Genomic DNA, 11513 nt, shown 5'->3' on the forward strand with positions numbered 1-11513 from the left:
GCTCAAATGCTCATTCTGGTCCCACGAACGCCAAGAAAAGCCTTAGATGTTCATATTCATGCTGCTGTATTTCAGAGCTATTTTGGAGGCACAAAGCAAACCTACACTATATTACAAATGTGGTTTAAATGTTTTGGCTAATCAATGTAATGAAGTAAGACCTTAGTAGCACAAAATACGTCCATAAAGAAAGCAAATGGATTACAGAACAGAGACAGATCTTTATTTTATTGCTATTTTAGCTACAGAGAACTGAATGGTTTTTTGGATACATGTAGATATTGTAGCGGGTCGGGGCTGTTCGGGGTTCTGTTTGTACAGTGATGTTTTGTTTGTGTTGCCATGGTGACAGGTGACGCCCTCTTGCTGCGAAGGTGTGTCCTTCCGGGGGTCAGAGGGCGCCCTGTGTTGTTGTTGTTTTTCGCTGTGCTGTGGCCGCGCTGAGCATTAGCTAGCGGCAGTGTTTTCTGGAATTGTTAATAAATGGCTGTGCTCCCTGGCTAGCTCACGGAAGCAAGACCGAACGACACCTCCGTCTCCTCCTTTTCTGAGCTCGCCACATTGGTGTCAGAATTGGGATAGCTCACCCTCGCCATAATGGAGAGAGACATTCAGAGGCTGGAGCAAGCTGTCGAGGAGAACATTCCCCGCCTGGGAAACTGGCGATTGAAGAGAGAGTATGTGAGCGGCCATGTAAGTCCCCCGACATGTCCCGATGGCGCGAGCGCACTGCGGCGGCGGCCCATCGCGACAGATGCTAGGGCAATGCTTCATGGGCTACCTCTGTCGACCCGCACGCCGAGCCCCCAGCCACGAGCAGTTATGCCTACCACGCCAGTTAAGGTACCGAAATACAACGGGCTAACCCCGCTAGAGCCCTACCTCTCACAAGTGCGGCTGGCCACCAGACATAGTGGCTGGAGCGAAGAGGAGACTGCTACACACCTAGCGCTAGCATTAGAGGGAGATGCACTGCAGATACTCCTCGACCTAGCCCCGGCAGAGCAGCATGAGCTCCAGGCCCTCACCGCGACACTCGAGAGGCGATTCGGGCAGCGGCACTCCACTGATCAGAGCAGAGAGCAGCTGACCAACCAGAGCCGTCGACCGGGGTAGGCCTGGGCACCTTTGCAGCAGACGTGTTGCTGTATGCTCGTCGTGGCTACCCGGAGTTTCCAGCAGCAGCCTGTGAGGAGCTTAGCTTGCATGCTTTTCTGCGAGGACTTTTCCCAGAGCGACTACACCAACACGTCCGCCTGGCCATGCCTCAGACCCTCCGTGAGGCGCTCCTTGAGGCTGAAAGGGCCGAGCCAGTGCTCACCTCGCGACCTAACCAGCAGGTGCCCCCCCCCCCCCAAACTACCCCCAAATCAGAGCCGCAGACTGCGACGGGGAGGGGGAGGTCGCCGAGATTTCCCAGCTGCAACCCTCGGTGCCCCGGAGGCGTCCTCGTCGACCGACCGCTGCTACCGGTGCGATGAGCCTGGCCACGTGGCGCGTCACTGCCCAGCACCAGCCCCGAAGACCAGAACTACGCAGCCTCAGGGAAACGAGGAGGGAGCGGTGTAGCGAGGGGACCACCACTCCAGCTTCCTGCCCCCCTCCAAGGACGATGCACAGTGGTGGGCCAAGTTGGGCACCTCAAAGGACTCTACCTGAGCTGCTGTGTTGAGGACCAGCCGTGCCAGGCCCTGGTGGACACAGGGTCTACCATTTCCCTGCTACGACCTGGCGTGCTCCCTGAAACATCTGGGCCACTGGTGAAGGGTTGGTTGCCCACGGACACCCAGCTGCTGACAGTGACGGGGGAGAAAACTGTTATGCGGGGGAAGAAACCGTTGCGGATCCGAGTGAAGGATCTAGAGCTGGTGCACGACTTCTGGCTCGCCGACATTCAAGACCAGTGCATCATTGGCCTGGATCTGCTGAGCCGCTGGAGGGCCTGCGTCGACACCGCGAAGCTAGCTGTCACTCTTGGCGCAGAGACTTTTGCCCTCCAGCCCGGCCAAAAGTAGGGAGTGGGGACCAGACGAGACAGGCGTCAGGCAGCTGCTGCTCAGCAGATTTCGGATGCCGGTGGCTCTGGGTCATCTTCACCCCCAGTCCCCAGATCTCCACTCGCCTCAGCCTCTCAGCCCGACAAACCTCCTTCGACCGAGACCATCGAGGCTGTCGATGACCTTTGGCAGCGCAGTTGCGTAGGCCTCAACGTCGACCAGCGCCAGCGGTTGAGGTGCCTCCTGGACGAGAATGTGGACATCTTTGCCGCCAGTGACAAGGACTGTAGGCAGACGAGTCTGGTCCAGCACACCATCGACACCGGCTCTGCTCAGCCCATCCGTCTGCGCCCACACCGGCTGCCCCTCTCAAAACGGCAGGTAGCGGAGGAGAAGATCCGTGAGATGGCTGCGGCTGGGGTGATCGAGCCGTCCAATAGCCCATGGGCGGTACCCGTGGTTCTGGTGGGGAAGAAGGATGGCAGCCCGAGGTTCTGTGTGGACTTTCGCCGTCTCAATGCAGTCACCAAGAAGGACTCGTACCCGCTGCCGCGGATCGACGAGGCCCTATTTACGTTACTGGCTCCAGTTGGTTCAGCTCCCTCGACCTACGCAGCGGTTACTGGCAGGTGGAGCTAGCCCCCGACGCAAGGCCTAAGACTGCATTCACCATTGGACAGGGGCTGTGGCAGTTCAGGGTCATGCCATTTGGGCTCTGCAATGCGCCAGCGACGTTTGAGAGGCTGATGGAGAGGGTGCTCGTGGATATCCCTCGTAGCCGCTGCATTGTGTACCTGGTGGTGCCCGGTGGTGACTTCGACAGTGCACTGTCTCACCTGAGAGAGGTCTTGAGTGCCATCCGACGAGTTGGGCTGCGGCTCAACCCCGCGAAATGCCGCCTGTTGGCGAGAGAGACCACGTTCTTGGGCCATGTGATCAGCGCTCGAGGTGTCGCCACTGACCCCGCAAAAGTGGCAGCGGTCCGGGACTGGCCGACTCCCTCGAACGTCCAAGAACTGCGGAACTTCCTGGGCCTAGCCTCCTACTACCGTTGGTTCATCAAAGGGTTCGCGACAATGGCCAGCCCCCTCCACCGCCTGACTGACAAGGGACAGCTGTTTGGCTGGGGGGATGCCTGTGCTGCGGCTTTTGCACAGCTGAAGGAGGCCCTCACCAGAGCCCCAGTCCTGGCCTACCCCGACGCCCGGCAACCTTTCATTGTGGACACTGATGCTAGCATTGTAGGGGTCGGGGCGGTCCTCTCCCAGCAGGATGAGGCTGGAGAACGGGTGGTGGCGTACTTCAGTCGTGCCTTGGGGCGAGCCGAGAGGAACTACTGCGTGACCAGGCGGGAGCTGCTGGCCGTGGTGCTAGTGGTGCGGCACTTCCAGCCATATCTGCATGGCTGCCGGTTCCTCCTGCGCACTGACCATGCATCTCTGACTTGGCTCCTGAACTTCAAACACCCAGAAGGGCAGGTGGCCCGCTGGCTGGAGGTCCTTCAGGGCTATGACTTCGAGATCCAGCATTGGCCAGGTCGACAGCATGGCAACGCTGATGCCCTCTCCAGACGGCCCTGCGTAGCCGTCAAGTGCCGCTACTGCCTGCGACAGGAGGAGCGGGCCCAGGAGGTGCTGGGGGTGGCTACTGCTCAGGCCACAGCCGGCGGAAGGGGGTGGCTCCTGTTGACAGCACAGCAGCTGAAGCGGGAGCAGGAGGCCGACGCGACGCTGGTTCAGGTGGGGGCCTGAGATGGACTACTACAGGAGGCTGAGGGAGCGGCTGCAGGTGGTTCATGACTACACCCGCCAGGCCCAGGCCAATGACAGAAAAGAGCCTACGACACCAAGTGCCGAGGGGGGGGGTTTTCATGCCTGGCGACAAGGTTTGGGTGTACTGCCCAGTTCGCAAGAGAGGAGTGTCCCCCAAACTCTGCAGTCACTTGGCAAGGGCCGGCGGAGGTCGTGGAGCGGCTAACTGACGTGGTGTACTGTATCCGCATGCCGGGCCCGGGGCGCATGGTGGTGTTGCACCGGGACAGGCTCTCACCGTACCGACCGCTCGCTCCGGCAGACGGCGGGGCAGAGGATGATGGTGGCACCCCATGTTCTGACCCGAGTGACTTTTCCCCTGCCGGTCGTGACTGGCCGGTGCGCCAAAAGAAGGCACCTGGACATTTGTAGGACTTTGTGTGGGGTAATGGGGTCGTCGGGGACGACTGACCCCTAAGGTGGGGGCTATGTAGCGGGTCGGGGCTGTTCGGGGTTCTGTTTGTACAGTGATGTTTTGTTTGTGTTGCCATGGTGACAGGTGACGCCCTCTCGCTGCGACGGTGTGTCCTTCCGGGGGTCAGAGGGCGCCCTGTGTTGTTGTTTTTCGCTGTGCTGTGGCCGCGCTGAGCATTAGCTAGCGGCAGTGTTTTCTGGAATTGTTAATAAACGGCTGTGCTCCCTGGCTAGCTCACGGAAGCAAGACCGAACGACACCTCCATCTCCTCCTTTTCTGAGCTCGCCACAATATTGATACTTGCTTTAAGTTATGGAAAAATACTGGTTCAGCTTTATACAATGAAATGTTTAAAATGTCTTGAGAGACAAAGAGAGAAAGAGACATTTATTTACACAGTTGTGTGCTAACCTAAAAAAGGAAACATAAACATGAATATCTGGTGTAATAATTGTGTTCTCTGTTCACCCAGCCGTCTTTTAGAGATTCTGAGCAGTTCATAGTCATGTAAAAGTAGCAACGAAACCAACTGTATTTTCATAAACATTGTAAAAAACGATAATTTTTTAATTTAGGTGTTGATGTTTCTTTGGTTGGGGGGGAGGGGGGGGGCACGGGTTGCCTGTGGGGGTTTCAGCTCGGCACTCTTCCAATAACCAGCATTTTATTAAATCTCTTGGAAACATTAAGCTCAACATCCATGAAAACAACATTAAGACAACCTTGTGAAGCAATCTAGCTACAAACAGCAATAACTTAATTAGCATGTTGCTATCACACTGCCTCAAGTCAAAACCAAAATGTCCTTTTCATTAAATACGAGTCCTTTATTCGACTGCTTCATTAAATACGAGTCCTTCCTCCAACTGTGTGAGCTATGTGATTGCAACATTGACAGTAGAATAGAGGTTGCTGGGATCAGCAGTGGATGCAGAGGATGGAGCATTCACCATGCTGTAGGTCACAGTATCGCCTTCACCATCACGATGAACCTGAAAAACAAAAGGAATTTGTATGATACATAAACTAACATGAATAAATGAATAACGTTGAAGTCCTCAGTGCCTTATTTTGCAATTTTGATGAAAGTAATCTGAAGCCTATCAAAAATGTAATAGCTTCTTCCTCTGCACATATTCAACATTAATCATATTAGACAGTCTTTGCCAGCTTACCTGGGTTTTACTGTTGCTATTCTTGGTGTAGCTGATGGTGGCATAGGAAACTTCAGGCTCCACCTACACAATGAAAAAAAAACAGCAGAACATGCTGTCACCTCACTAATATGTGTGATGCTGTGTCACGTAATAATAACAACTCTTCATCTGCTGAACACTTCAAAACTCTTTAACTACCTTGAATGTCATATGCAGTGTTGGGAAGGTTACTTTTAAAATGTATTCCATTACAGAATACAGAATAAATGCCCCAAAATGTATTCTGTAACGTATTCCGTTACGTTACTCAATGACAGTAACCTATTCTGAATACTTTGGATTACTTAATATATTATCATGCTTTTTACAACAACGTGAATGTACTATTGCTGTGTGATTTATTACCATTACTGAAGGTCCGCGGCTCCGAACCTTAGTAAAGGGACCTCTGACTAATACGGCGGGGTCCGTGTTGGGCTTTCAGCCGAAAAATAGCTTTACTTTGTTGTGTGGGTCAACTTTTCTTGCGAGAGACAGAGAAAGGCGTTGAAAGGCTGCTCCAACGGAACTTATTGTTTTCGGAGGAGAACACGGTGTACAGTCGAGTCTTAATAGCTTACTTACAACTGGGCTCCTCAGGCACTCTTCTTGGCTGCAGTGGTTATTATTATATTTACATGCTTCCAGCTCCCGTTTTTTCTCGATGACAACTCGTACCTTTCCACTCCCCTTTTTCTCCCTCCTCTTGCTCACAGACACGGGTATAACGGGTATGGCAGTCCATTCTCCCTGCAACACGGACTATACTGCCCATGATGCTACATTCTTTTGAGCTATTCTTGTAGCATTCTGCCTGTTAGCTTAGCACAACAACAACAACAGCAAAAAGGTGCTCTCTCACCCAGGAAACACACAGCCGCGCGAGAGATAGAGCGTCGCCCTGTAACCATGGCAACCGTAACGCTGCCGCCTGGAACAACAGAACGTAGCTGTCAAACAAAACCCAAACAGTCCTGACCCGCGACAATATGAAACAGGAAAGTACCGCAGTGTAATCCATTTATTTCAACAAAGTAACTGTATTCTAAATACCACCTTTTTAAACGGTAACTGTAACGGAATACAGTTACTCATATTTTGTATTTTAAATACGTAACGGCGGTACATGTATTCCGTTACTCCCCAACACTGGTCATATGAGGTGGCATATTGTGGTGACCTGCTCTACCTCCTGAGCTACAGGAGGTAGAGCAGGTCACCTGTTGATTGTAAGGTTGGTGGTTCGATCCCTGGCTCCTCCAGTCTGCATGCCAAGTATCTTTGGGCAAGATACTAACCCCAAGTTGCTCTCTGATGTATCCATCGGAGTATGAATGTGTAAGAATGTAGTTAGGAAGCACTCAGTTTAGAGAATGCATGGGTGTGAATGTGGTATGTTGTATAGAGCACTTTGAGTACTCTGGGAGAGTAAAAAAGCGCTATATAAGAATCAGTCCATGTAAACTGTCTCAAAATGTTATTTTTGCATTAAAACTGCTGTTCAGTGTTGAAACTGCTGTTCAGTTGCATCATCTTACTTCCTTATCCTTTCTATAGCTCCAATGTTTCTTATGCATTTATATTTAGAGAAAACATTAAAGACAAAGTGGTTTACACTTTGCTCTGGGTGTAGTGTGTGATCTCACCAAGTCCTGAATGGTTTGAGGAGCAGATTGAGTCTCTGTGGGCTTCAAACTCAGTCCCTGAAAAAGAAGACATAGTCCAGTTACATCTGGAGGAAAACTGTCTCTGTGATGCTAGTTTAGCTCGAGGTTAAGGCACCTCAATGATAAGCTGACATATTGCTTATTTAATGTAAGTTGAACAAACACTTAATTATGTATATTAAAACTCACAGCATTTTCATACTTCTGTGTTTTGTTTCCTGAAAAGACAAAAATATTCACTGTAAAACTCCACATTTGTCAAACCCTCTTGATCTATAAAAGTTTTATCTGTAAATGTTCTCACCCTTATTTTTCTTCCATCTGATGACAAACACAGCTGTTATTACCAATATAACCAAACCAACAGCTCCAGTGATGTACAATGAAAGAGCTGAAATAAAAAGTATATAATGAAACATAAAAACATATTTGGATGAAAGTTCTTACAAATGTTTGAAAAACTTTTCATGCAGCTTAATTGCATACAAAATGCGGTTAAAGTGACATGCTATATATGCACAATAACTTGATGAGAGTTGATGAGAAAAACATGAACTGCATGAAGGTTTAAATTCAGACGTGACTTTATAGGCAGAAACTGTCCGACTACATAAATACTAGGGGTGCAACGATATTCGTATCGATATTGAACCGTTCGATACAGTGCTTTCGGTTCGGTACACATATGTATCGAACAATACAACATTTGTAATTTATTTTATCAACTTTCCTTCTGACGATGCTGTCTGTGTTGAGCGCTCAGTGAATCTGTGTTCGACTACTCCGCCTAGCCTGCACTGTCGAGCGCAGATCCACTGAGCGCTCAACGCAAACAGCATAGTCAGAAGGAAGAGCGCAGGGCAAGCTAGCGAGACAGAAGTTAAGCTCTCCTTGCAACAGGCAAATTGAACCTCATTCAGATCTGGCGTTTGGAATTATTTTGGTTTTCATGTGACGTATGACCCTGAAGGTAAGCGAGTCATGGACTAAAGTAAAACAGTATGTTGGTGTGAACTAGTGTGTTAGCGCAGTTAGCTCGTTAACGTGTTGGCCGTCTAGCCCCATGCACGGAGCGATCGGCGGTAGCTCGTTAACGGAGATTTGCCGTGTTGTGGCGTTAAGGTCATTTCAACGAGATTAACCTGAAAGCACTAGTGGGAACACAACGAATATGACTGCACATTTACGCCGACATCATCCTAGTGCAAAGACAAGTGGAAGCAGACAAAAAAAAGCAAGCATGCTACTAACTTTAGCCGAGTCATTTAGACAGCTGTTAGCACATGATTCTCCTTATGCTGCTGAGAATATAGCCCAGAAGAAGCGGATAGTATAGCTTTTATTTTGGAAAGAGCCATTTCTCTGTAATAAACTCTCTTTTCCAAAGATGAGTGATTCCTCAATCAGATACAGGGCTTGCAATATCGCTAGCCCGACGTCCCGGAGCTAGCGATTTTTTTCAGTCGGGCTGCCAAAATCTATCTCTTCCCTGCCCGTCGGGCTATTGTAGGAAGGAAAAATATATGTCAATGCTTTTGCATTCTTTCAGAAATGTAGCTGGGTAATTATGTCATTGGCATCGGTGAGCCACTGTCAATATGTGACATATTGAAGTCGCGTTTGAATTTGCGCTTGTTTTTTTGCTTTCACTTTGCAATCGTGCGAACTGTGTATAGAGAGCGACAGCACTGATCTGTGAGTGATGATAATTTGTGCACCAATTCCTCTGACATCGTCTTATTAATCGTTAGCTTACTATGCAAACATGACAAGTGAAATCTCCCGCAGCAAGCTTAAACATGTGAGAGGTTGATCGCGCAGAGAATCGCTGAGCTTATGTGAGTGCGTGTGTAAAAGCATTTCAGTTCTGCTGAGCCAAATAAGACAGGTCAGGGTGAAGAAGTGACAGCCAAAGAAAAGCTTACCACAAAACGGAGAAGTTATGACAAATCAGACTATAAGGCAAAAAGAAAGTGCAGCTTTATGGTTTCATGGACAAAAGAATTTCTGTGGCTGCAATATGATGAGCTAAATAACCAGGGCTGCACATAAGTGGTCCGCAGGTGCGCATTCGCTGTCAAAATAAAAAACACGCACAAGGGTTAGGGTTAAATTTAAAAACTGTACTTTTGAGTTAAAATATATATTTATAATTTTAATAAATGACAAATTAAAAATGCATGAAAATTTTTTTGTATCGAAAAAATATCGAACCGTGACACCAAAGTATCGAACCGAACCGTGAATTTTGTGTATCGTTGCACCCCTAATAAATACATCTCCACTACATCACATCTCCAATGACTACAAAGATATTCAGAAGTGAATCAATCACTGAACTGCAAAAATCAATCATTTTCTGCTTCCTGTAAGATAAGAGGCTTATTTTGGATGTCTCTAATGTAATGGAACAAAATGGAAAATAAATATTTAAAAACAAAAGTTTAAAAGTCTTCTTAAAGCTCCAAACAAACAGATATTTTTGATGAATGTAGTCAGCTTAATCATCATAATCTAACCTGTTATGGAAGGACTACTTTTTGTTATTGTGGTTGTTTCTGGTGTTGTGTCGCTTTCAGATTTACTGTTCATTTTTGTTGTTGTTTTTGGGTCAACTGAATAAATGAAAAAATAGGGGAAAAGCATGTTCAAAATTTGTTTCATAGTGTGCTTTATATGTTTTATATAGAACAACATTTTTTCTGCTTAAAATGTTACATTTTTCTATCACATAAATATTTAAGGTGATTTTAGTCATTTTAAACATTTGATCAGGATCTCACCTGTTTCCTCACCTGAGGGCTGTGAGCTAAACACCTGTACTCTTCCTGATTTAGTATCAGTCACCTCACACTTGAGTATTTCATCCCTTGATGAGTATAAATAATTATTCTTCAGAACAGACACAGTAGTGGAGCAGTGAGTCTGTGAAATCACAATTTCTTTGTTCTCTTTGTCCACATCTTGACCTTTAAGCAGCCATTTCAATGTGTGACAACACTGTTCATTTCTCACCACAGAGCAGTTTAACGTCACCTTCTCAGTGTCCTTATGTTCAGTCACTGGCAACGATGGAGACAAAGACAGCTCAAATTAGTCAAGTTATCTTAATAACTATGATTGTTGTCATGTTTGAGAACAGTATGAAAATATTTTGATGTAAATACTCACAGGTAATAACAGAGAGATCAACCAACGACTCATGAACCAGAGTGTCCTCAGCTCGTGTTTTTCCTAGTTTGTATTGTTGACAGGAATAAAGACCAACATCCTCGACTGTGAGCTTCTTTATAAGCAGAGAACAGTTCACTGTAACACTCAGTCTGTCTGATTTAGTTTTGACTTTTTCACTAATCTGTCCAAGTGTGATCAGCTCTACTGTTTCTCTGTTTCTTGAAGTAAAGATCCACGTAGTCCCATCACAGTTATTCTGCTTATCTATCACGTTTAGACAAGGCAGAGTGACGTCATCTCCAACTTTCATAAAAATGGATGTTTCATTTACAGATACTGTTGAGAAGATTAAAGAAAAATGTGAAAAATAAATTAGAATAAAGAATTTTTTACAGTCAGACTGAAGATCATTTGAGATACATTTCTAAATAGAGCATGCTCAGCTGTCTTGTTTACTGTAAAGTTAGTGTTGGCAATAATACTGATAACATTTATTTTAACTGCTATTAAAATGTTTCCTGTATTCTTACCTGCGATCTGAATCATCAGCATCCGACATAAAAACATTTGAATCCATCTGAATTCACCCATCGTGCTTCTCTGTCTCACTTCTTTTTTGTTCTCACTCTCGACTGTCACACCCTCTGAACTGATGAGTACTTAAAACTTTTGTACTTCCTGTCAGTAGCGAGATTTCACTTCCTCAGCAAAATGTCTTTAGTTCTCTTTTTTCCTGAAGTCTACATTTCATAAATGAGTATCTCACTCTTTGTATGAAATTCATGGTGTAATTTTTTTTATACAAAGTGACGTTATATTTATATTTAGCAGATGCTCATTGTGTCCATTCCCACAGTGTATTTATAATAATGATGTGTATGGCACATCATTGTTATAAAGATTTTTTGGTGAAGGTGAGAAATGTATTTCTTCAACAGTTAAAAGGTCAAACTCCTTAAACCCAATAAAATTTGACTTTTGATGTCTGAGAGATTATTTTAGTTTATAAAACAGAGCAGATAAGATGATTTAGTCAACTGAAATCTTCCTGTTCCTTGTTCTTAATCTTAAGTAATTGCTTCCTGATGAAGTCAAGAGGAAGTGTTTTCTTCAAAAAGTGGCGGCAACAACATTATCAGAGCTCTTCAGGTTTGACTCTATAATAACAACTAGATAAACAAAAGAAACATAAATTGTTCAAATACAGAGGAGATGTGACTAAATTATTAAATTATTATTTCTAACAGAATTAA

General features: G+C 46.5%; 1 protein-coding gene across 4 annotated transcripts; it reads right to left on the bottom strand.

Annotated features, from left to right (window-relative positions):
• Positions 1 to 4884: 4884 nt before the first annotated feature.
• Positions 4885 to 11053, bottom strand: LOC147313024 (uncharacterized). Of its 4 annotated transcripts, none has more exons than XM_086264959.1 (9): positions 10791 to 11053; positions 10258 to 10596; positions 9882 to 10148; positions 9606 to 9701; positions 7391 to 7477; positions 7276 to 7304; positions 7066 to 7122; positions 5399 to 5461; positions 4885 to 5215 (listed from the first exon to the last, which is right to left on the bottom strand). In XM_086264959.1, the coding sequence occupies exons 1-9, from the start codon at positions 10849 to 10851 to the stop codon at positions 5099 to 5101; spliced, it is 1116 nt and encodes a 371-aa protein (XP_086121085.1). In that variant the 5' UTR covers positions 10852 to 11053; the 3' UTR covers positions 4885 to 5098. The 4 variants fall into 4 exon arrangements, with proteins under 4 accessions (XP_086121085.1, XP_086121084.1, XP_086121087.1 ...); XM_086264958.1 differs by having other exon boundaries at positions 9870 to 10148; XM_086264961.1 differs by lacking the exon at positions 9606 to 9701.
• Between the last annotated feature and the right edge of the window lie 460 nt (positions 11054 to 11513).

This window comes from Aulonocara sp. 'chitande type north' Nkhata Bay, linkage group LG15, assembly GCF_057382095.1.
Source record: "Aulonocara sp. 'chitande type north' Nkhata Bay isolate Kocher_YH1m ecotype deep benthic linkage group LG15, A_spYH_male_GT1.1, whole genome shotgun sequence".
Lineage (NCBI taxonomy): Eukaryota > Metazoa > Chordata > Actinopteri > Cichliformes > Cichlidae > Aulonocara > Aulonocara sp. 'chitande type north' Nkhata Bay.

Excerpts from the sequence above, each read along its gene's own strand:
- LOC147313024 (XM_086264958.1), bottom strand. The coding sequence starts at position 10,851 with ATGGGTGAATTCAGATGGATTCAAATGTTTTTATGTCGGATGCTGATG. Across the intron at positions 10,149-10,257 it reads TGATCTCTCTGTTATTACCT|TGACTGAACATAAGGACACT; the intron begins GTGAGTATTTAC and ends CATCGTTGCCAG. Across the intron at positions 5,462-7,065 it reads CTCAAACCATTCAGGACTTG|GTGGAGCCTGAAGTTTCCTA; the intron begins GTGAGATCACAC and ends TTCATTGTGTAG.